Source organism: Bos javanicus, chromosome 3 (assembly GCF_032452875.1).
Source record: "Bos javanicus breed banteng chromosome 3, ARS-OSU_banteng_1.0, whole genome shotgun sequence".
Lineage (NCBI taxonomy): Eukaryota > Metazoa > Chordata > Mammalia > Artiodactyla > Bovidae > Bos > Bos javanicus.
Window position 1 is genome coordinate 100,120,629 of NC_083870.1, and position 24,854 is coordinate 100,145,482.

Genomic DNA, 24,854 nt, shown 5'->3' on the forward strand with positions numbered 1-24,854 from the left:
TGTTATAAACAATTTTATGCCAATAAATTCAACAACTTAATTGAAACAAAATATTTGAAAAACACAACTTACCAAAACTAACTCAAAATGAAATTAAAAGTTGGAATACCTCTATATGTATCACAGAAATTGAATTTATCAAAACCCTCCCCCACAAAGAAAATTCCAAGCCCAGATTATTTCACTGATGAAGTCTATCAAATACTGAATAATGCTGCCAAAGTTACAAAAATGTTTTCAGAAAACAAAGGAGAAAGAAACACTTCCTAATTTCTTTTAAGAGGCCAGGATAATCCTGAAATAGTAAAACTTAAACAGAAGTTTATCAGAAAATTAAATAGCTATATTTCATTATATTGAGGAATTATTAATTTTAGGTATAATAATCATAATAAAAGTCCTTATATTTTAGAGGTACATAATAAAACATTATAAATAAAGTGGGATCATATCTAGTTTTGCTTCAAAATAATCTTGGTTAGGGGAAGAGTAGTTGAGGGAATAAATAAACCAAGATTGACCAGAGTTGATAATTATTGAAGCTGGGTGATAGATTCATGGAAACTCATTATACTATTTTCTCTACTATTGTTTACTCTCAAGATTTTTCATAATATAAAACAAAAAATAACTACAAAATGATTAAAAGACATTAAATATATAAAACAATAAGTTCACAACAATAATTTAAAAAGAAAGTAAAACAAAACAAAATCATTGAACACCAAGTTGCTAGGACATCAACTTACTATTTGAAAGGGATAAATAAGGGCAGCGATTTAAGCACTTATCTTGCCATTCTGGTATGAACTTTATTTCAGGGTAACCAAATGGTCCTGAAGGATGTAAAAAAAGTTTTTCTGTAGAGAATTATGACTAATAGAAGGAAAAATAATAGCATTAGAGAATAATCATTTTGTAATTGCTAGTGAAATACCCAATTTATAAAATGGTTATAAATGGATGGTAAAACAATTTGGTGAAGAATTGATAGAGAACCTTATGATACAGGGTCAGCCCATCACCACCTGAAAATGGAAGGAGCCTAGGGCATGAAGTGGGTAGTGAAGGAGAGCTGTCCAACCAAGAACACCTGTGCTGCTGTGTAAGTGAAAAATAAATCTTTATTGTGTTAAATCACTGTAATATGGGTTAATTCATTATAAAGGTGCTTACTTTAGAAGTATATCATTTATATATATTAAAACACATAAGCACATAATTGTATTTCAAAGATACATACATATCCAAACACATACTGAACACATTGAAGTGTGTGTCTGGGTCAGGGAGAGGAATGAGAACAGGGATCAGGGATTAAAAGAATAAAACCAAACAAAAAGTCACCATGCTCCGCCAAGCATGGTTTAACAAGGAATAAAAAAATAATAATTTAAAAGAGAGACAACTAATCTACTCTTTGTAGAGAGAGCTCAGGCTAGTGTTAGCCAGTAATTATCTTCTACCTTGAGGAGGAACAAGGTATGATTCTGGAGAGGAGGCAATGTTGAAGATACAGCCTGTTGGAACCCTCCATGACATTCACCAGGGAAGTCTCAGGTCTGAAAGGTTCCCTAAACTGAGACTTTCTCCCAAGTATGACCTTCACTCTCAGCTCTCTTTGGTAGTGATGCAGGAGAAATTTGCCATTCTCTAGACATGGGGCCTGGGCTGGCTAACTCCCCTTGGCACCACCTCTCACTCCAGGCTGAAGGAGGCTTGCTACAGCTGAGAGGCTTGTTCTGGGCCTGGGTACATCTTCCTGCCCACCCTCCATCTCTGCTTGAGGAGGACTGAATAATGGTCCTTCCTCCAAAGATGTTCAAGTCCTAATCTCCATAATCTAGGAATAGTTTACCTTCTGTGGCAAAAATGACTGGGAAGATACGGTTAAAGTAGGGATCTTGAGATGGGGAGATGATTCTGTTATCACAGTGGGCCCAATACAAGCACAGGGATATATAATCACAATGTAATCCTCCTAGTAGGAGACAGGAGAATCAGAGAAAGATGTAAGAATGGAAGTAGAGGTCAGAAAGGCGGAAACTATGTTGCTGGCTTTGACGATGGAGGAAGGGGCCATGAGTCAAGGAACACAAGCAGCCTCTAGAAGCTAGAAAAGGCAAATAAATGGACTGCCCCCTAGAGTCTCCAGAAGAGGTTACCAACACTTTTTAACTTAACCCAATGAAATTGATTTCAGACCTGTGACCTCTAGAACTGTAAGATAACACATTTGTGTTGTTTTAAGCCATTAAGTTTGTGACAGTTTGTCACAGCAGCAATAGAAAACGTGTACACTGGCCCTGCTGCTGGGCCGCATAACCTGTTCTCCTAGGAGAGTAAGGTCTGTGAGAAGGGAATGGGGAATCAGGGAAGATTTCCTGGAAGCCTCTGCAGCAGACTGACCTAGGTTCATAGCATAGTTCATTTATAATCTATCTGTTAATAATGCATTATTTATAGTGTTGCTGAGAATGGAATAATACTTTAAATTTCCTATTCCTACCTAATTAACCACTTTTTAAATTATAAGCCACGTCTCTTCCTGGGTTTACACACATTTATTCTTCTACTCTGGGTGTTACTGAACACCCAGTACGTGGCTGGCACCACGCACAGAGCGAGCCTGAGCCCACTGCAAACTCCAAACACTTCTCACCTAAGCTGCCGCTGAGCTCCCGCTCAGTCCAGGGCTCAAGTTCATTGCCCCATCCTAAATGCAGGCTCTCATACCTGAGCATTCACATGGTCTCACGTCTCCCTGATGGACTCATCCCAGCAGCATCACCTCTTACCCTCTCAGATGCTGTTTCCACAGCTACCAAGAGCAATCTGGCCTCTGCCTTTACCCTGACCCTGACAAAAGTCTGCAGCCCACTTAGAGGATAGTATGCTCCCTCTGATCATATTTTCAAGACTCCCTTTTCATCTCATTCTTTTTTGTCTTTCTGCATCTCTCTCCCTTTTCATGTCTTCTTCTTTGAGCTCCTAAACAGGTCCTCTTCATAACCTGGAAAGGTCTAAACTAACAGGAGAGCTAAGCCTTAAACAGCCAGTACAGAAGCAGGTAGAAGGGACCAAGGGTGTGTGTTTACCAGCTTCTCTGGGAGTGAAATGAAATCTAAGGTATTGAGACGGGATATCCAGGTTACCTGGAGTTCCCAGGCAGCCCCACTCACCCACCTCTCTAGCCTCTCAACACCTTCAGATGCCTATCCAAACTGAGATAAATCCCTTGACTTTGAAGCTTCCAACTCCTCGGGATCCATTTGAATTTCTCTCTCATCTCCCATCCCTATCCCCTTCTTCTAATGTCTAGGTCTGTAATGTTGAGTTCTGATCCCATGATGTTGGGCCTTCTCACCCTGCCTTCCCAGAAAAATATTTGGTCCAGGACTGATTTTCCTTGTATCCCTGGTCCGGATTAATGCACCCTTTACCCAATTCTGGTCCAAGAGTCTCTTTCCTCAGAGTCTGTGGCTCTTTCTGCAAACACCAAGCTGCCTTTCTAGGACAAGGTAAGAACCTGAATGTTAAAACAGGGAGAAAATTGCTTTCAGATCCTCTGGGCTTGGATGATGTTGACAGGGTGCGGTGGGGGAATGGTCTGGTCAAGTGATAGGACTTTGGTGGATAGGCAGGTAGGCAGGTGATCCGGGTTCTTTAACCTGAGGATCCTCAGAGTTACCACAGGCAAATCTGGGGTACTCTCTGCCTTCTCTACGCCTGTCTCTCTAACATGTCTGTGCAATCAGAGGGCTGGTCTTCATTAAGGCTCTTTTGAGCCTGAAGGTTTCACCCAGCTACTCCAGCAATGGTGCATGATAGCCACAAGAGGGCGGACAACCTCTTCAGCTCAGAAGTTTGTAGATTAAATGAACCACCAAGCTTAAAAAAGGAACACAAGGGTTTCAAGCAGAAAGGTAGTTACCCAAAGTTACCACAAAATGGCAACAGGGTCAGGGTACTGGGAAAGGGTACTTGAATTCCCAGCCTAAAGGAAGTCAGCAGCCCCGAGACCAAGAGGGATGGTAAGGAGAAGAAGAGACTTACTTATATTTTAAGTGAGAGTTACTTATATTTTTAAGAAGAGACTTAACGTATATTTGTATATTTTGCTGGTGGGCAGCAAAGAAGAGACTTTCCTATATTCTTTAGAGATTTCAATCCCTTTGAGAGGAGGAAACATGGTCTTTAGAGGAGAGCCACAAATCAAATGTATTGCCCGAAAAGGATCTGGGTGGGGGTTTCAGGATAAGACTTGAGGAGTTTATGGGAACTAGAGATGAACAACTTGGCTTCTGTCCCTTCCCTAGCATAGAATGAAAAGTAGAGAAACTGCCGGGGTTATTCTAGGATTTGAAGATTCCTCAAGTCAGGAAGTGAAGTCGCTTAGTCGTGTCCAACTTTGCGACCCCATGAACTGCAGTCTGCCTGCCTCCTCTGTCCATGGGATTTCCCAGGCAAGAATACTGGAGTGGGTTGCCATTTCCTTCTTCAGAGGATCTTCTCAACTCAGGAGGGCACAGCAAATAGGCAAGGATCACCTGACATCCTTTTTTTCTCCTTTTTGCCTTCCAATAATCTATTAATAGTTTCAGGGCCCAGGAAAGACAGGGACCAACATAGGGGCAGTACCTGGGGTTCCCAGGGTTAATTTCCAAGGCCAAACACTCTGACATCAGTCATAGCCCTCATCTCCACCCTCGCCCTGGGCCTGTCCCCTCCCTGAGCCCCAGGTTGGCAGCTTCCCTGAGTCCCTTCTTTGGTGTAACTCACTAGGGCCCTGGGACCCAGGACCACAGCCAGTGCCCCGCTTCCTCTGCAGTCCCAGGAGTCTAGAGCTTGTTCTAAGAGAGGAAGGAAAGCAGTCTTTCCCTCCCACTCTCCCCCTCCCAGGATGCGGGCCCTAAGACCAAAGAGCCTCAGTCTTTCTCTGCCACGCCCCGCATTGTAACCCAGACAAGGGGATTCCTTGTGTCCCAGCCCCAGGCCAGCATTTTAGCGTCCAAATGATGGGAGGTCTGGGGCAGGATGGGGGAAGGGGAATCACAGGATCTGAGAAGATATCTCCCCCTTTTGGAGATTCTGCTACACCCCAAGCTTCTCCCTCTGGCTCCCATCAGAAGTTGAAGGACTCATCTGCATATTAAAGGCCTGAGGCCCAGAGTAGAAACTGAGAAGGTGTGGAGACACAAAGGCTGAACCTTCTGGCAGACAGATTTGGAGCCAGAATACAAGAATGGGGGCAAACCAGGGACAGAATAAGACAGGGGACTATGGCAGGGCAGGCCAAATAGACTGTTGAGATCTGTAGGTGGAGGCCCCTGCCAGTTTCCTCCCTAAAAGCAGAGAAACAGGAGTGCAGGCACCAGACAGGCAGGGGGTCAGAGAAGAAGTGAGAATCCCTGGAATAAAATGAGAACTCCCTATTTAAATAGAAAGAACCTTTCTGAGAAGTGCAAACATCTGACTGAGAAACTTTCCTGCCAGGAGGGTAGTATAGTCCCATTCACAAGAAGGAATGGTAGGGAGAATAAATAACATGGTCTCACTTAGCAGCAGGGGTTCAAATACCCCTATATCTATCATCACTAAAAGACTGGTACAAAGGAAAGGCTAATCCATCCTGGCAGGAAATGACATCACTCACCAGACAGGAAGGGGTGGCCCTACCAACCCCAAAGGCTTCTGGGAGGGCCAATCCATGGAGGTTTGGCCCTGAATGTCCATGTCCCTCCATAGTCCTCCATATTGGCCAAAAGTGGGGCTAAGGCTCCTAGAAGTGGGTGAGGTAATCAAATCCCAGTCCCTTCATCAGTGATTTCATAGGGATGCTAAACCCTCAAATCCTTACCTAGTTGTGGGGAAAGGAGAAGAGATACTATCACACCTGGAGCCACAGGTCAAGCCTCTAGAGTCCACGTATCTATGGAAATAGCTCTAGGGACCCAATAATTGAAGGTTAAAGGCAGAGCCTCCCCAGGGACCAGAGGGATGGTAAGGCCAGGTTTCATGGTAACTGATTTCAATGTAGCCTCTTCCTAATTCCAGACAGAGGGAGAACAAATTCAAGGGAGACCAGGGCCTAGTGAGTAAAGAGCCAAAAGAGTGGAAGAGTTGTTACAGGAAGGTCACATCATCCTGGCACTGGCCCCAGTACCAGTGGGTCTCAAAGCCCAGCTTGGCACTCTCATCCTCTGGCGGCTCAGGAGATGCACCTTGCAGCCCCTCCCCTGGGGGTTTCCACACGGCCCTCAAGCTCCCTAGCCTGGTGGCTGTCAGGTCCACCTCAGTCCTGGCCCTCTCCCCACCAGGTATAACCTTCGCCCAGTCCATCTCGGGACGGGGAGCCCCAGGCGGGCCATGTTCATCCAGCTCGCTGGGCGCCACTGTGTCCAGGAAGCTGCCGATGGAGACACTGTCCAGCCGGTCAGTGGAGCTTGTGTCTGGCAGGCTGTCCCAGCTGCCTCGCCTTGAGCGGCCTGGGCTCCCGCCTGTCAGGCTATATTGGCTGCTGGTGAGGCTGCTGCAGTGGCTGGTCAATGTCCCCCTCTCCTCCAACAGCCAGCGCACCGCCTCAATGCCCTCATTCAAGGTCACCAGTTGCTGCAGGATCTTCACGTCGATGGCTCTCAGGTAAGCCTAGGGGAGTGGGAGAAGAAATCAGTCCCAGGTTCTGGGCCATGGGTTTCCCCAGTGTTTCTAGAGGCCTCTACCTCGTAATCCAACCAACTATGCTTGACTTTCAAGAACCATGTAAATAGAATGGTTTGGACTGTAGGCTTTAGAAGCAGAGAGATTGCTGCTTAAAATCTCAGCTCTACAACTGATCAGCTTTATGACTGTGGGCAACTTTCTTGCCTTTGTTGGGCCTGGGTTTCCTTGTCTGTGAAATAGGTTTAAATGACTCACCTCACAGCGTGGTTGGGAGAGTTTTGAGATGTTGTCTATTAAGTATGGACCACTGTACCTGGTATAGAGTAAGATCTCAGTAAATAATATTAAAATCCAATCCTACTGAGATTGAAACTTCACAGATAGGATATTTACTACTGAACCAGTCCAGATTCACCAGTAAGACTTAGAAGCAGTCATCCAAAAAGTTGCCTTAGAGGGGGCCAAGTGTTAATTGGGAAGCAGATTGGGCCAAACGGAGGCATGAGCTGGGGGCGTGGCACAAAGAGGAGGCTAACCTGGCCCCCCAGTCCCTTTGGGGGGTGGCAGTAGGCGCTGTGGGGAGGGAAGGGTTGGCTAGAGCTTCCAAGGGTCAGAATCCTCCTGGCTGGGGATTTGGGGCTTCCCTCTTCTATACACCAGTCTCCCTGTCTGCACTGAGTGCCAGTCTGACTTATTGGGTAATCTCTAGGGTCCTTTCCAGCTCAGATGCACTGAGTTATCTTCCCCAAGCACAAGTCTGAACTCGTCCTTCCCTTGCTCAAGAACCTTTAAGGGCTTTGCACTGCTCTCAGAAAACAGAATATTGGAATATTTTAGCAGCAGGTATTCAAAAGCCTGTCATAATATGGCTCGTGCTCATCCCTCTAACTTCATCTCTACCATATTTCCATGGGAATTCCAGGTCCTGCCACACATAACTTTTAAAATTTCACTTCATTTAGTTTCACTTTTAATGAAAGTAGTAGATGTACATAAAGAAGCAAATAGTTCTGTAAGCTTTGTTAAGAAAAGGAAGTTTCCCCATCCTAAATCCCACTTGCCAAAGACAACTACTATTAATTTTTTAGCTGTTTATTTTGTTGTGTGTGTGCCCAGTCACTTCAGTTGTATCCAACTCTGTGCGACCCTACGGAATGTAGCCAGGCTCCCCTGTCCATGGGATCCTCCAGGCAAGAATACTAGAGTGGGTTGCCATGCCTTCCTCCAAGGGATCTTCCCAACCCAAGGATCAAACCCATGTCTCCCATGTCTCCTGCATGGCAGGTGGTTTCTTTCCTGCTGAGCCACCAGGGAAGCCCATTTATTTTGGTACTTACCTTCTAATTTCTAAATAACTGCTTACTGATTTTTAAGTATTTTCTATTGACTTTGTATATAATAGAAGGTTAAGGATTTAACTCTTTCATCCTACTCCCTATATCTCTGCCATACTCACACCCTCCCCATTTTATTACAACATATGTAATAAAATCAATCATTCAGCATTTACCTTGTTAGAATTTGGAAATGCTACTCACAGCTAAGCCATGTGGTTTACTGTGGCTACTTTTCCTTTTTTTACAACTGTAAGTTTTACTTTTTAGATAATAATTATTATCCTTATTATTACTACTACTACCACAACTGTTTTGCTTAGTTTGGTATATTGTTATCAGTAAGTCATCCTTAAACTCTCTCCCAGGAGTCTGAATTTCCCTCTCAAAGCTTTATTTTTTTTTTTTATTGAAGTATAATTGCTTTACAATGTTGTGTAAGGTTCCACTGTACAACAAAGTAAAACAGCTATATGTATACATAGATCCCCTTCCTCTTGAGCCCCCCTCCCACCCCCAACCCCATCCCTCTAGGTCATCATAGAGCACTGAGTTGAGCTCCTTGTGATATACAGCACCTTCCCACTAGCTATCTATTAGACACATTATAGTGTATATATATCAGTTCAGTTCAGTTGCTCAGTCATGTCCGACTCTTTGTGACCCCATGAACTGTAGCATGCCAGGCCTCCCTGTCCATCACCAACTCTCGGAGTCCACCCAAACCCATGTCCATTGAGTCAGTGATGCCATCCAACCATCTCATCCTCTGTTGTCCCCTTCTCCTGCCTTCGATCCTTCCCAGCATCAGGGTCTTTTCAAATAAGTCAGTTCTTTGCATCAGGTGGCCAAAGTATTAGAGTTTCAGCTTCAACATCAGTCCTTCCAGTGAACACCCAGGACTGATCTCCTTTAGGATGGACTGGTTGGGTCTCCTTGCAGTCCAGGGGACTCTCAAGAGTCTTCTCCAACACCACAGTTCAAAAGCATCAATTCTTCGGCGCTCAGCTTTCTTCACAGTCCAACTCTCACATCCATACATGACCACTGGAAAAACCATAGCCTTGACTAGACAGATCTTTGTTGACAAAGGATTGTCTCTGCTTTTGAATATGCTATCTAGGTTGGTCATAACTTTCCTTCCAAGGAGTAAGCGTCTTTTATATATATCAGTACTACTCTCCCAATTCATTCCACCCTCCCCAAGACTTTTAAACATATCACATGTTCTATCTATTCCCTCTTCTTCGAGGCAGTTTCTGACCTGCTCCAATCTGTCCCTGCTGCACAACTATCCTCCAGAGATCTATCTCCCTTCACTATCACCTTGGGGATTCCCTTTGCCTCTCTCTTGAGTTGGATCCCAATTCCTGGATCCCACATCTTTTTTATTGATTTACTCCTTAATGTATGTGTGGTGCTTTTCCTCCAGTAGCTTCCCAAGAAAAGTCTGCATAGACTATACCTGCATAGGAGGTATATTTGTTGAAGCTTCACATGTTTTAAAACATTGTTATTCATTCCTCACACTATTGACTGATTAGCTGAGCATAGAAATCTAGGTTGAAAATAATTTTTTGTCAGAATTTAAAGCATTTTTCCATCGTTTTCTAATTTTCAGTACTACATTTAAAAAGTCTGATGCCATTCTGATTTATTGTATGTGACCACCTTCCCACTCTTCCTAGAAGTTTTTAGGATCTTCTCATGATCCCCAGTGTCCTAAATTATCATAATGATTTACCATTGTGTGATTTTGCTTTCATCCACTGAACTGGTCATTTATTGGGCACTTTTAATCTGTAGGCTCATGTCCTCCAGTTCTGGGAGATTTTAATTATTTCATTGATGATTATATATATATATATATATATATATATATATGAAAAATACATATATATGAAAGCGTGAAAGTGTTTAGTTGCTCAGTTATGTCTGACTCTTTGCGACCCCATAGACTGTAGCCTGCCAGGTTCCTCTGTCCATGCAATTCTCCAGGCAAGAGTACTGGACTGGGTTGCCATTTCCTTCACCAGGGGATCTTCCCAACCCAGGGATTAAACCTGGGTCTCCCACATTGCAGGCAGATTCTTAATTGTCTAAGCCTGTCTACCTATACACACACACACACACATTTTTGTTCTTCCTGGAAATATCTTTATTTGGATAGAAGGTACCCTGAATGGATCCTCTATTTTTTCTCTCTTCCTCCTCTTCCTATGTGTATTCTAGTTTGTGAAATATTTCAACATTATCAACTCTTCTATTGAGTTTTTCATTTTTTCCTATCATGTTTCTATTTTCAAGAGTTGTTTCTAGATCTTGGATTTCTTCTTCTTCTTCTTTTTAGTTGTGGCATGCAGGATCTTTTACTTGCAGCATGCAGAATCTTTAGATGTGGCATGCAGAATGTTTAGTGGGATCTAGTTCCCTGACCAGGGATTGAACCCTAGTCCTCTGCATTAGGAGTGCAGAGTCTTAGCCACTGAACCACCAGGGAAGTCCTTACATGTTTCCTTTTATAACTTTACATTTTTGTTCATGACTGCAATATTATCTCATCTCTTTAAGGATATAATTAACGATTATTTAAGTTCTTATCTCTCTGAATATCTCTATTCAAGTTTTTTCTTTTTTCCGTTAAATCTATTTAGTTAAAGGGTTTCATCAGTCTTATAATCTTAAGCTGCTGCTCACACTTCAGACTGGTCTCTAAAAAAGCTGATTGTAAAGTCGGTGCCTGAGGCTTGCCAACCCTGAACCTCACTAAGAGTTATTCAGTGAGGCTGTTCAATTGGGTAACGTAGGTAGTATCTTTTGTTTGTGTGTATGAGTGTGTGTTTCTCTTGGGTTCATAAGATTCACTATATTATACCCATTTAGAGAATATAATGTAAGCAAAGCTGCCATTATTCTGGGAGCCAAGTAAGGGAAAGGCTAAGAGGGGTATTACATAACATTTGGTATATTTTAATTTAATCCTTCTTGCTCTCAGACTCTGCTTCGTATCTCCCAATCTGGAGATCTTTGGTTTTATTATGTTTTAAATATATATTACTTGATAAGTGTTTATTAAACTATTCAGGAAATAAATGCTTCACTCAAACCAACAATGATAAGCCATAAATAAGACCGAGTATTTGTACACTAAGAAAAATATAGCCACTGGAATTAAACAGTCCTAGATTCAAATTCTGGTTTTGCCACTAATGAGCCATATGAAATGGGAATATACTTTTCCTTTAAGCCATCATTTCTTCATGGTAAAAGAGAATACTCTCTAAAGGTTTATTAAGAAGTAGAAGGAACAGTCACAGGCATGGCATACTGTCTGACAAGTATTCACTAATCAATAAAAGGTAGTTATGCCTGGAGAAGGCAATGGCAACCCACTCCAGTACTCTTGCCTGGAAAATCCCATGGGCGGAGGAGCCTGGTGGGCTGCAATCAATGGGGTTGCGAAGAGTCAGACATGACTGAGCGACTTCACTTTCACTTTTCACTTTCATGCATTGGAGAAGGAAGTGGCACCCCATTCCAGTGTTCTTGCCTGGAGAATCCCAGGGACGGGGGAGCCTGGTGGGCTGCCATCTCTGGGGTTGCACAGAGTCGGACACGACTGAAGTGACTTAGCAGCAGCAGCAGTAGCAGCATGCCTATTATTATAATTAACTTATCTACTATGGCATAAGCACAGAAAATTTTGTACCTGAAATTATTTGTGTTTTTGGAAGAATATCCCAACGTGAATTCAATTAAACAAATGATTATTGGGTACCTGGATCTTCTAGTAATTACACAAAGACAACCTAGACAGCATATTAAAAAGCAGAGACATAACTTTGCCAACAAAGGTCCGTCTAGTCAAAGTTATGGTTTTTCCAGTAGTCATGTATAGATGTGAGATTTGGATTATGAAGAAAGCTGAGCACCGAAGAACTGATGGTTTTGAACTGTGGTGTTGGAGAAGACTCTTGAGAGTCTTCTTGGACTGCAAGATGATCTAATCAGTCCATCCTAAAGGAAATCAGTCCTGAATGCTCATTGGAAGGACTGATGCTGAAGCCAAAGTTCCAATACTTTGGTCACGATGCGAAGAACTAACTCATTTGAAAAGACCCTGATGCTGGGAAAGACTGAAGGCGGGAGGAGAAGGGGACAACAGAGGATGAGATGGTTGGATGGCATCATTGACTCAATGGACATGAGTTTGAGTAAACTCCAGGAGTTGATGATGAACAGGGAGGCCTGGTGTGCTGCAGTCCATGAGGTCACAAAGAGTTGGACACGACTGAGCGACTAAACTGAACTGAAAACAAAGATAATGGAAAAACTCTCCCTGCTTAACAGAATCTTACAGTTTCAATAAGGAGATCTGGACATAAATAACTGAAGTACCATAGACTATACAGACTATTAATGATACAAGATAAAAGAGATTATATTCAATTATTTTATGCTGGGGACAAATAGATTAAAGGTAAAACCATTTAGTCCATGACCAAACTAAATGCATTAAACAAAACTTCTCATACTAAAAATGCTTCTCCTGCTTTATTTTCTCCTCCCTTCCTTCCTCTTTCCTCCCTTCTTCCATCCCTCTCTCCTTCCCTTTCTTCCTGCCTTCCAGCCTTCTGCCCTTGCCCTTCTTCCCTTCCTTCTGTTCCCTTCTTTCCAAAACGTGCATTTGCAGTCTTCTGCGATGATAAAGGAGTAGTGGGCAATTAGTTGCCCAGTTGTGAAGGGAATCTTAAAGAGTATGATTCTTAGATAGACATTCATCAACCCATTTGTGTTCAGCTCCATTTGTACCCTCAGTTCCAGAAATATCTGAGAATAGCTCCTGAGACCTTTGAGGTGTAAAATGGATTGCTTTTCTGCTTTTTTCATTGCTGGCTTGGAATTCAGCTTCTTTCAAGTCTACTTAGTTACTAGTCTTCCTTCTGCTTTCAGCTTCCAGATTTTATTTCTATCACCTTCTCTCCTATTCTTGTCCTAATGGCTTCATGGCTTTACAAATAAGCTCTTTACTAGCTTTTAGTGGAATTTCAAGAGGGAATGGAAGTAAATGCATGTGTTTAATGTGCCATCTTGAACTGGAATTCCCATTGACTATATTCAAGGCCCAACTCAAATGTTGCCTCCTCTAAAAAGTCTTCCCCATACTTCTTCAAGATGAAATTAAGCCATTCGGTCGTGGAACAGTATTTATTGAGTGTTTTTTATAGGCATGGCATTTTGTAGCTAAAGCAAGAAAAGACACCATTTCTTGCCTTCGGAGTTCACAGTCTAGTAGATAAGACAAAGATACAAGCATTTAAAATTCAGAGCAGGAAATGCCAGGGGACATAAATGCTGCACAGAGAGCTGTGGGTACCCAGAGGACTACAACCTAACCAGGGGAGTAAGGAAATGCTTCCTAGAATGAAGGACAGGAGCTGAGACTTGAAAGTCAATGAGTCTTAGCCAGACAAAGCAATGGAGAGTCATTCTAACCAGAGGAAATAGCCTGCGTCTCCAACTCAGTCGTGCCTTTCCAGAACACAAATCTGACCATGTCACTCTACAGTGAACTCTTCCTGGAAGTACTCTGTGGGTTCCAGCACCTGTGCCACAGTGGCTAGTCTGTTTCTCCCCTAACCTGGACTGTGAGCTCCCTGAGGGTAGCAGGTCCCACCCAGTTCATTTATGGTGCTTAGACTAGGATTGGGTAGGTCGGCTTCAGTGCTATGATTCTCTGGCCTTTATTTTCTTTGGTGTCTTTGCTGGTCTCAGGGTTTGGGGGCTGGGTTTTATCACATTGGTGAGAAATGAATCTGAGCAGCAGATCTTATAGTCCTGTGACAGTGGGATTCCCTGACTGTGACAGCACAACTGCTCAGAATAGAAGAAAGCAAAGCTTTCTTGCCAGAAAAAGAAACACTCATTTCACACCAATCTCTCTGGAAACAGCAAGGGGATAAACAGCGCAGAAAAGATGCAGCATCAGAGGCCACTCCAACCCAATTCTCTTCCCAGGGGAATTCAGGTTCCCCATTCCTCCCTTAGCAAGCATACATCAGACGCTCTGACCAGCCCTAAGGTCACAAGTACAGCTCACTCACAGGCTCAATCTAAATCAAGTCTGGGCACAAAAACCCAGAGATCTGAGTCTCAGCTCCCTGGTTTGAGACTGAGATTCCTAGACTATTGTTACCCTCCCCCCACCCCTCTACCCTCCCTCTAGAAGTAGAAAAACTGAGGCCAAAGAGAGTCAGGGCTCTGCTCAAAATCACAAAAGGATTTAGGAGCAGAGCCAGGACTTGAACCCATGCCTTCTCTCTCCCTGCCTAAAGCTTTTTCTCAAACTGTTCTGTGGGGGTGGGTTGCCATAGCAACAGTTCTGTGGGTGGGAGGATTAAGAATGGGAGGTTGCCATTGTTTTCCCTTCCCACAGATCCCAGAGTCTGTCTGGTTCACTCAACTTTTGAGTAGGGGAGGGAAGTGGCCAAGAAACAGGGATGACCTTGGCCTCAAGGGCAGGCCTGCCCACTCCCTGCAGGAAAGCTGGGTGAGGGGCAGTTGAAGGACACTACTTACAGGGCTTGGGCTAGTTCTGCCACAAGTGGCTCCAGGGGAACCGCCCCAATGCCCCACCCCTTGTCCTCCCCAGAGCAGAGTGCATAAAGAGACCAAAGGCACCTTTGCAGAGGAGGGAGAAAGGAATGGAGTAGGGCACTTAGGGAACCTCTCCCTGAGCAGGACCAGAAAGCTCCCTCCCTTGTGTCTTTCATAGGTAGCCCTGGGCCCCAGGCCAGGCTGGGTCCGGAATGCAGAAAGATCCAAACAAAAATGAAACGTATCCTTTCATGTTTACCAATAGGTAATCTCCACCAGGGCTTCCCAGGTGGTGCCAGTGATAAAGAATCCACCTGGCAATGCAGGAGACTGAGGAGTCCCGGGTTCGATCCCTGGGTCAGAAAGATCTCCTGGAGGAGGGCATGGCAACCCACTCCAGTATTCTTGCCTGGAGAATCCCATGGACAGAGGAGGCTGGCAGGCTACAGTCCATGGGGTCACAAAGAGTCCGACAGGACTGAGGTAACTTAGCACACACGCAATCTCCACCAAAGACAGGAAAGAGTTAAAGCTAGAGAGAGCAGCCATGGCTCCTCCCCGTGTGAGCTCAGGCAAGCCCCTCAGCACCTGCAAGCCTGTTTCCTCTGTGAGACAGGATAACTGCTTTTCTCCCTCCAGTGACATAAAAGACATTTAATGCATCTGGCACAAAGCAAGTCTCAATACTGAAAATGTAAAGTGCAGGCAAATCATCTGAATTCAAAACTTGGCTATACTTTTTACTTTTTGTCTGACCTTGGGCAGCTACTTAGCCTCTCTGTGCCTCAGTTTCTTCATCTATAAAATATCCCTTGCCTAGTAAGTTTCCGTGAGAACTAGGAGACTATCTTGTAAAATGTTCAGCATGATTCCTGGCACATGCACTTGGTGAAAGTTAGTTTCCAAAGCAAGACATTCTAAGTTAGCTCTTTCTCTGCCCTCAGCTAAAGTTTGTACAGTGAGGCAAAGCCAGACCCCTCCCTTAGGTGGGCACAGTTACAGCCCTACTGGGGAGAATCTGGCAATAGCTTCCAATCTTCAAGGCCAAATGCACACATGGCATTCAAATCCTTCCCCCAGGGAGCCTTCCCTGACTGCTTTGCCCAGAAAACTCTCCCATCCTTTCAGGAAGCCCCAAGACCTCCCTCCCAACATCTCCCTACACACACACACACACACACACACACACACACACACACTTCAGCAGGGCACAGAACTGGGCACAGTGGGGCTCCAGGAAGACCTATTAGCTGACACACTCACTGTGGACTCCTGGTTCTAGGCCAGAAAGTAGCTGGCAATTCCTCAGTTCCCTAGAATTGGTTGCAAAGTGGTGGCAGGTGTAGATCACCCCCTTCACCAGAACCAGGGCCCTAGGGAGCCTGGGAGGCCCCAGCTGCCCTTTTGGCTCTGAATCTAGAGCAGCAGCAACAGGGAAGGGGCTGGGTGCTGGTTTCCTCCTCTTCTCCCCAAGGAAGTGCAGGAGAGATGCAAATCTCCAGTGTACTTGGGGGCTGGCAGGAAGGAGATGGGGTCTGAGGAGGTGAGGCCAACATGCTGGTGCTGCTCCTCCGTGTCTGCTAAGCTCCTAGGAACTTTCAAATATTGTCCGTAGGTGTGGGGGATGCTGGGGAAAAAGGATGTTTTTAGTGGCCCTAGTCCAGGCAGTTTTCACGCAAATCTCTACTGTGCAGAGTGTTGGGGTGGATACCGGAGCCACAGAGGAACAAACCCCGGGCCCAATTTGGAGGAGGAGAAAAAAACTGTTGCCCTGTAATGGTGGCTAGGGGGAAAGGAGGAGCTAGATTTGTCCCGTCCTAGGTTCTCAAGGCTTCCCAACCCTCACCTCTCCCCTCCCAATTATTTGGCAAAAAAAAAAAAAAAGCTTACCAAATCCTGCACCTCCCACCCGGAGGGAGTGAGTACTCCACTCACCCTTGGTGGGGAAGGCAATTAATGGACCCCAAGGATTAAAGACTGATCTGGTAGGAATCCTGAGGAGTTGGGCAGGTGGTTTTAACTCTCTCCTCCCCAGCCCAACTCTGGGTACGCGAGTCCATCCTCTCCGGCCCCACGCAGGAGACTCGTCCCCCCCGGCCCGTGCAGCCCACACTCACCAGCTCCATCCTCAGCGCCATGATCTTGTCCCCCAGGCTGTGGCCCGTGCTAGGCGCCCCCGAGAGCAGCACAGCCTCAGAGGTTCCCGGCTCCCACTCGCCTCGCAGCCCGCGGAGCAGCCCTTCAGGGGTCTTCCTGCCCACCTTGCCCTCCACGTCTCGCAGGTCAGGCGTCTGGGACTCCGCAGTCCCCTCCATGCGGGCCTAAGCCTGAACGGGGTTGGGCAACCGGACGCCGGGATCCCGCTCCCGGGGGAGGGGGGGGGGGTCCTCCTTTTTCGGCTGCTAGTGCCGGGCGGAACCGGTGGGTCCCCGCCCGCACTCTGTCGCGGAGGGAGGAGGGCGCCGTAACACTCAGAAAAGCGGCGCAGAGCTCGGTATGTGTGTGCGTGAGTGTGGATCTTCGGGTGCTGCGCATACACCTCTGGCTCCGGAATGGGTGAGGCTGGGTGATGCTGAGTATGCACCTGAAGGAAACTCAGCGCCTTCTCCCGACTGTGGCGCTGAGTCCAGCCAGGCACTCAGCAGGCGCCCAATGAATGTTTGCTGAAGGAAGGTTAAGCACCCTCAGTTAGGGAAGTGGGATTTTAAGGAGGAGTGCTAACAGAGCTACAGAGGGTTTTGGAAGCCTTCTTGGAGTATATTCTTTACCGTCTGAGCCACCAGGGAAGCCCCTGGAGTAGAGGAGCTGGGTCTAAAACAGTGGTTGGAATTTAGCCACTGATACACACACACACACACACACACCCAGTGTAGCCACTAAATTTAGACTAAAGGAGAGGAAGTCAAGTTCTTCTGGGCAGTGAGGAGAAACCAATATTGAAGCTAATGCTTCTTATACTTGACTGTACATATATGGATTATCTGGGAATCTTGTTAAAATGCAGGTTATGATTCTGTAAATCTAGGGTACGGCCAGAGATTCTGCATTTCTAACAAGCTCCCTGCTGATGGCCATGCGGCTGGTCCACGGACCACATTTTGAGTAACAGGGTTATAAAAGATGGTTCTAAAATGCTTGGATTTTATTCTATGGGCAATGAGGATCCATAAAAAAACTTTTTATGCTCTGGCTTGATTTTGGTTTTTAATCCAAGTAATTCTAGTCCATGGCATCAGGAAGGTTTATTATGAAAAGATAGTTACCCTGACCTATCCTTTCCCACATCTAGTTCCACTTCCCAGAGGCAACCACTTTTAGCTATTTTTTCCTGGTGTTTATATTCATAGCTCCACAATAGGCTTTTATCACCATCTCCTGATTTTAAACATTGTCTACTGACTTCCTATTATAATACATAAGATTTACTGCACATTCTATACTTCCCTCCTTCCATTGGCCCTATTTCTATCATTATTTTTCAGCTTGTTACCTTTGTAACTTTAAGTAACATACTTTTCTTTAGTATGCCTTGATCCATGAAAGGGTTTTAAATCAGAGACAGACAAAATAGATTTGCCTTTTTGAAAAAAATACTCTGGATTTTGCAAGGAGAATTAAAGGGGTGAATATCTGAAGTCAAGGAGACAATGTAGAAGGCAAGAAACTAAAATGTCCTGGACAGGGGCTGGTTGTGAAGTTGGAAAAGAATTAGACCTGAATGGAGGAGGAATCTTTAGAAGGTATGATGGACAAGACTTGATAACTAGTAACATTCGTTTATCTATACTGTCATTCAATAAGTATTTGTTCAGAAACCAAATGATTTCAAAAAATATTATGGAGAATCTCCTATGTTCTAGCCATGGTATGTGGTACAAAGAATATAATGGTGAGCAAACAGATCTGGCCTGATAGCTAGAGAGACACAGGGAATTGAGGGTGACTCCCAGCTGTTTGACCTGATGCTATGCACCAAGGAAGGGAACCCAAGAAGACTGGGATTGAAGAGAGATGGTTCTTGCAGGAGTCATGTTGGACTGGAGGGGCCTATGAGAACATTCACACAGTAGTTGAACACGGGTCTGCCTGGAGCTCAGGAGAAAGTCTGCAGGAATGAGTTTAGAAATCTTGATGGTCAGAGAGCTCATGAGAGTGGATGAGATCTTCTATGAAGAGTGAGTTTGAGGAGAGAAGAGGGTGGGGAGGGGAACCCCAAGGGACACCTTTTTAAAATATGTTGGGATTTATTCTGTTCTAACACATACTTGGGCTTCCCTGGTAGCTCAGACGGTAAAGCGTCTGCCTACAATGTGGGAGACCCGGGTTTGATTCCTGGGTTGGGAAGATCCCCTGGAGAAGGAAATGGCAACCCACTCCAGTAATCTTGCCTGGAAAATCCCATGGACTGAGGAGCCTGGTAGGCTACAGTCCATGGGGTCACAAAGAGTCGGACATGACTGAGCGACTTCACTTCACTTCAACACATACTTACTTATTAGAAGTCACTCAGTCACTACTTAGAAGTAGTTGAGATTGCCTCAACTACTAAGACAAGCCCTGTTAACATTTTGAGGATACCATCTCACCATTTTAAGAAGCAGATGGAATATGGAGAGCTCAAAAAAATCTAATCTACTGGCTTCCTCTGTGTCCTTTTAATCCACTGTCCACAGGACAGTATATTTTCTCCTGAATTGGATTATATTGCTCCTGCCTAAAACCGTGCCATGGCCACCCACTCATTTCAAATAAGCAGCACCATCCCCTAGAAACTTTTTAGAAATGCAGTATTCTGCTTTGCCCTCCAGACTCCTAAATCAAAAACTCTAAGAATGGGGCACAGCAATCTGTTTTAATAACCCCTCCAAGTGATTCTAATTCAAGCTGAAGTTTGAGAACCACTGTGTTAAGCTAAATGCTTCACACCTGCTGAACTTTATTAAGTTATTATCAGTATAGTGAGGGGTTAAGAGGAATCTGGAACCAGACTGCCTGGGTTTGAATTCTAGCTCTACCAACTTCGTGATATTGAGCTTCATTTTCTTTGTCTCTATGATTGGGATAGTAATAGTTCCTACCTCTTGGAGTTGTTGTGGAATTAGATGAGTTAATATAGTGCGGTGCTTACTTAGAACAGTGACTGCCATGCAGTATGCATCGTGTAAAGGCATCCTCATTTCACAGAGAAGGAAACCTATGCTGAGACGTGAAATGACTTGCCCAAGGTCTAGGAGAGTGGTATAACCAGGTTTTAATTCCCCGTAGTCTTCAATGGCCTCACATACACTAGACCTAGGTGCAGCCTCGCCCAAGCAAAAAGAGGTGGGTGTCCATGTTCCAGGCCTGTCGCCCTTCTGACTCTGGCGCGCAACGCGGTCTAGTCCAAGGCTCTAGGACTCCGACTCGAATCGGGTTTGCCATCACGCGGTACTGGGGGCCGGGAAGTGGCTCCCCGCAGCCGCCCACCCGGCCAGCCGGCTGCAAAGCAGCCGAGGGACCGAACACTAGCAGGACTCGCGGGCAGCAGACACTGGCCGCCGCCCTAAGCGCCGCCCGCCGCCCTCTCACCCCGCGGCGGCTGCGGCGGCGGAAGCGGGGAGGCGGGCCGGCCGGGCCGGGGCGGGGCCGCGAGCGGCATGGAGGAGGCGGAGGCCGCGGTGCTCCGGGCCGAGCTGTGCGGGCCCGAGTGGGGCTCGAACGGGGCCAGGGCTCCTTGAGATGTGAGTGTCTCTGGACGGGGGTCCAGGAGGGGTGGCGTGGCCCGGGCGGATCCCCCGACTGCTCGGGCAGCCCCGAGCCCCGGGAGGAAGAAAGCAAGGCCAGATCGGAGGGGGCGAGGGCCGAAGCGGATAGAGAATGGTGATGTTGGGAGTTCGCTGCCCTTTGCTCACCCGAGCATTAGGAAGATCTGGGGCTTTGTTCTTTTAGGGACTGATGAGCCTGAGAGCCGATTATTTGGCCTCCACCCCCGGGACCGTGAGCAGTCCTGTCAGTTTCTCCAGCCACAGGGGAGTTTGCAGGTGTTCTGACCCCTTCGAAGGTTTCCTTTCCAGAGTAGTTGAGCTACTTTCTCTGGGTCACAGAGCATGGATGCCTGCAGGGAATAATTACTGGGAGGTCCTCCCTCATCTCCCGGAGAAAACATCAGACTCTGGGAAGAACACCTTACCCCATGTGACCCTCTCTGGTCTCCTCAGATTGCTGCAGGCATGGGTTGGCCAGGACAGTGGTGACCCCCCCATACGACATGGACGACTGGAAGCCCAGCCCCCTCATCAAGCCCTTTGGGGCGCGAAAAAAGCGGAGCTGGTATCTTACCTGGAAGTATAAACTGACCAACCAGCGGGCCCTGCGGAGGTTCTGTCAGGTATAGAGGTGTCCCCAAACTCCCAGGGGCTCCCTCTCAGCTTTGCCCCCAGCCTAGACTATGGGCACGGGACCTACCTTGGCTGGCCCCACCCCAGAAAGAGGCAGCAGCTTCCTAGAGGGGAAACTTCTTTGTCTCCCATCCCTACCAGGTAGTGGTTCAGGCCCAGAGTTCTGGAATCAGAACCCAAGTACAACCTCCTAGGCTTCTGACAAAGCTGAAGTTGGATCAGGAAGGCTTTGCCCAGGGTACACACCTGTCAGACAGGCAGGGCTAGGACCCAGGTCTTCCAATTCCCCGTGTGGTTCTCTGGTACTGGCTCCATCTCTAGGAACTAATTGTGGAGGGGACCAAGGAACTCAAGGCCTCCAATGGAAGAATACAGGAGTTCTGGGTAGGGAGCGCCCTGATGGAAGGGGTGGGCCTCTGAAGGAGGTGGTTATGAAACTGGACCCTGGTCTGGGGGAGTAGAACTGGTCATACAGAGAGAGGACAGGCAAACCCAGGTTCTCCCCATGTCATTGCTTCAGCCAGAGCCCTCACTTCAGGAAGACCCTCAGTGATCTGGAGGGGGTACACCTCTTTATCATCCCCACCCATCCCCTCAGACAGGAGCCGTGCTTTTCCTACTGGTGACCGTCATTGTCAACATCAAGTTGATCCTGGACACACGACGAGCTATCAGCGAGGCCAGTGAAGACCTGGAGCCAGAACAAGACTATGGTAGGGCCAGACTGAGGCTGGGATTGGCGGTGGAGGGAGGTCCCCTGGGATCCTAAGACTGAAATGGCAGGCAGATCCCAGATTTTGCTGGAGGGACCATCTCTAAGACCTGTCACACCCCAACAGATGAGGCCCTGGGCCGATTGGAGCCTCCACGGCGCAGAGGCAGTGGTCCCCGACGTGTCCTGGATGTGGAGGTATACTCAAGCCGCAGCAAAGTGTATGTGGCAGTGGACGGCACCACGGTGAGTGGGCTGGTGCCTGGTGTAAAGTATATGAAATATATCATATGTAGCGGGTATTACGGAGAAGGCAATGGCACCCCACTCCAATACTTTTGCCTGGAAAATCCCATGGACGGAGGAGCCTGGTAGGCTGCAGTCCATGGGGTCGCTACAGTCTGACACGACTGAGCGACTTCACTTTGACTTTACACTTTCATGCATTGGAGAAGGAAATGGCAACCCACTCCAGTGTTCTTGCCTGGAGAATCCCAGGGACGGGGAAGCCTGGCGGGCTGCCGTCTATGGGGTCGCACAGAGTCGGACACGACTGAAGCGACTTAGCAGCAGCAGCAGCAGCAGCGGGTATTATCAAAAGTGATAATTAATATTAGTAGGCAGTTACTTTATTGATTTATTTATTTTGTAACTACTTCCTGCTGCCTTCTTTGATCTTGGCCTTGGTCTGGACACTGGGAATCCAGAGGTAACCAGACCTGGCCTCTACTTTGAGGGGTTCAGTCAGATAAACTGTGATAGCTCCAGCATGAGGCAGAGATAGTCAAGGGCTCTAAAAGTCATGACAGCGGGAGTAGAAAGATGGGATCTCTTTTCATGGGAGAACTATGGAGACTTCCTGAAGAGCTGGGCTTCAAGCTGGGTCTGAAGAGAACTATGTGACCAGAGGCAGAGGAAGGAGGGGAGGTTTTGTTTCATGCAGCTGTTTCTATAAGTGCCCATAAGACAGAGAGACCTCAAATGCCAGAATGAAGAGTTTGTCCTTGTCTACACTGCTCTGCAGGTGCTGGAGGATGAGGCCCAGGAGCAGGGCCGGGGCATCCACGTCATCGTCCTCAACCAGGCCACGGTGAGGTTCTAAGGGTAGGGGACCTAGAGGGCCGTAGCTAAGCCCTCCTTGCTGGTGACACTAACTCACAGGAGCTGTGTCTCCTGCCAGGGCCATGTGATGGCAAAGCGAGTGTTTGACACCTATTCACCTCATGAGGATGAGGCCATGGTGCTGTTCCTCAACATGGTGGCACCTGGCCGAGTGCTCATCTGCACCGTCAAGGTCAGTGACTCGGCCTTGGCCCCATTCCCAGTGCCCCTAATTCAACTCTGCTTGTGGCCCTGGGTTCGTGCCCCTAATATGGCAGAGTGGCAAAAGCCTCTGGAGGAAGGTGACCAGGTTCCAATCCCAGACTTGTCAGTGGAGAGCACAACAGAGTCCCTACCCTTATGGAGTTTATACCCACAGGGCAAGATCAACAGAAAGCAGCCAGATAAATCTATAATGTCAGGAAACGAAAACTTATATGAAGAAGAAAATTAAGCAAGGGAGACAGGGTGATGGAGTGTGTTTTAGAAAGGGAAGGCCTCTATAAGGAAATGACCTGTGCACAGAAAGCTGGAAGTAGTGAGAAGTGAGCCCTGTGAATATCTGGAGAAAGAGCATTCTAGATGGAAAGGCAAGCACAAAGACCCCTAATTGGAAAGGTGCTTGGCATGCTTGCGGAACAAGGCTGCCAGTGGAGATGGAGCAGGATGGGGGAGGGCAGGGAGGTGGCAGGGGACAGAGGTGGGTACCGTGTGGGACCATGGTAACGACTGCTTAGCCTGGTGACCTTGGGTGAGTCTCAGAATCTAAGCCTTCAGTTTTCTGGGATGTGATAATTCAGTGAGCTGATTTAAGTAAAAGATTTTACATGGTGCTTGACCTGTGGTTAGTATTCCCTGAGGCCAGGTCTCCTGGAGCTGTGCCAGTCAGGTTGATCACCTTCTCTGGTCTCCTAGGACGAGGGCTCCTTCCATCTCAAGGACACCGCCAAGGCTCTGCTGAGGAGCCTAGGCAGCCAGGCTGGCCCTGCCCTGGGCTGGAGGGACACCTGGGCCTTCGTGGGACGAAAAGGAGGTGCCAGCACCATAGGCATCCACCCTGTAGTATTCAGGGCCTGGGAGGAGCAGAACTCCAGGAGATGGGGTGGGATAGGGGTCCGAGCAGAGCTGGTGCTGGTGGGCTGGATGAAGCTGGGCCAGGAGATGGGAAGAAGATCCAGCACTAGAGCCTGGATCTAGGGCCCCCATTGCCCCTCATTTCTGCCCCCTGCCAGGTCCTGTGCTCGGGGAGAAACATTCTAAGTCACCTGCCCTCTCCTCCTGGGGGGATCCAGTTCTGCTGAAGACAGATGTGCCGCTGAGCTCAGCTGAAGGTGGGGTCAGTGGGGGCTGGGCTCCAGGGCAGTGTCTGGGCTGGGGGTGGGCATCTGGGTTCTCTTTACAGGGCTGCATTCTCAACTGCGTGTCTGGTGTTCTCCAAACCACACTGGCCTCATTCTCCCATCCTGTTGACCTCATCTTTCCCCCCACCTCAGAGGCAGAGTGCCACTGGGCAGACACAGAGCTGAACCGTCGCCGCCGCCGCTTCTGCAGCAAAGTTGAGGGCTATGGGAGCGTGTGCAGCTGCAAGGACCCCACACCCATCGAGTTCAGCCCTGACCCAGTGAGTGGGGCTTTAGGCAGTGAGTCCCAGACTCTTCCCCAGCTAGGCAAGAGGCCCCAGGAAAGGTCCCGATTGGGCTTTTCCTGCCCCAGCCTGGAGGGAACCAGGAGCTGATTTATACTGGACTCTGAAAGATGGGGGATCCCGGTTGGGGGGAAGGAGCAGACCATGTGAGCAAAGGCCTGGAGATGGAGTTGAGCTGAGTGTGTGGAGGGACCAAGACAGGGAAGCCCTCTGCCTTTTCCCTTGAGTCCCCCTCTCCCTCAAGACTCTTCCCCAGGTGGGGAATCCCAGTCTGAAGAGAAAACAAGGCAAGAGCTGAACACTCTTTCTCCCTCAGCTCCCAGACAACAAGGTCCTCAATGTGCCTGTGGCTGTCATTGCAGGGAACCGGCCCAATTACCTGTACAGGTGAGCCCGGGAGTGGCTGTATCTAGCACCGAACAGGA

General features: G+C 47.2%; 2 protein-coding genes and 1 non-coding gene across 6 annotated transcripts in view; 1 reads left to right on the forward strand and 2 right to left on the reverse strand.

Moving 5' to 3' along the window:
* On the reverse strand, positions 1-17,357 carry LURAP1 (leucine rich adaptor protein 1). The gene is made up of 2 exons (XM_061412132.1): positions 16,712-17,357; positions 1-6,648 (listed from the first exon to the last, which is right to left on the reverse strand). Exons 1-2 carry the CDS (start codon positions 16,907-16,909, stop codon positions 6,127-6,129), a joined length of 720 nt encoding a protein of 239 aa, XP_061268116.1. The 5' UTR covers positions 16,910-17,357; the 3' UTR covers positions 1-6,126.
* On the reverse strand, positions 10,425-10,497 carry TRNAR-CCU (transfer RNA arginine (anticodon CCU)). Its single transcript has one exon. It is a non-coding gene; the product is annotated as a tRNA-Arg (tRNA).
* POMGNT1 (protein O-linked mannose N-acetylglucosaminyltransferase 1 (beta 1,2-)) overlaps positions 16,562-24,854 on the forward strand; it is a 12,818-nt gene continuing 4,525 nt past the window's right edge. Inside the window, exons 1-10 of one of the 4 annotated variants that reach the window (XM_061412128.1) lie at positions 16,562-16,579; positions 20,792-20,961; positions 21,570-21,684; positions 21,811-21,929; positions 22,708-22,773; positions 22,864-22,977; positions 23,700-23,817; positions 24,017-24,115; positions 24,278-24,405; positions 24,746-24,816. In XM_061412128.1, coding sequence (XP_061268112.1) covers positions 20,842-20,961; positions 21,570-21,684; positions 21,811-21,929; positions 22,708-22,773; positions 22,864-22,977; positions 23,700-23,817; positions 24,017-24,115; positions 24,278-24,405; positions 24,746-24,816 — 950 coding nt within the window. In that variant the 5' untranslated portion in view covers positions 16,562-16,579; positions 20,792-20,841. Of the gene's footprint in view, positions 16,580-16,794; positions 16,877-20,191; positions 20,315-20,791; positions 20,962-21,569; positions 21,685-21,810; positions 21,930-22,707; positions 22,774-22,863; positions 22,978-23,699; positions 23,818-24,016; positions 24,116-24,277; positions 24,406-24,745; positions 24,817-24,854 lie in introns of those variants that run through there. The other 3 variants (XM_061412127.1, XM_061412125.1, XM_061412126.1) reach the window with 3 other exon arrangements.

Coding starts and splice junctions, on each gene's coding strand:
- LURAP1 (XM_061412132.1), bottom strand. CDS start 16,909: ATGGAGGGGACTGCGGAGTCCCAGACGCCTGACCTGCGAGACGTGGAG. Junction 6,649..16,711: donor TGGCGCTGAGGATGGAGCTG/GTGAGTGTGGGC, acceptor CCACTCCCCTAG/GCTTACCTGAGAGCCATCGA.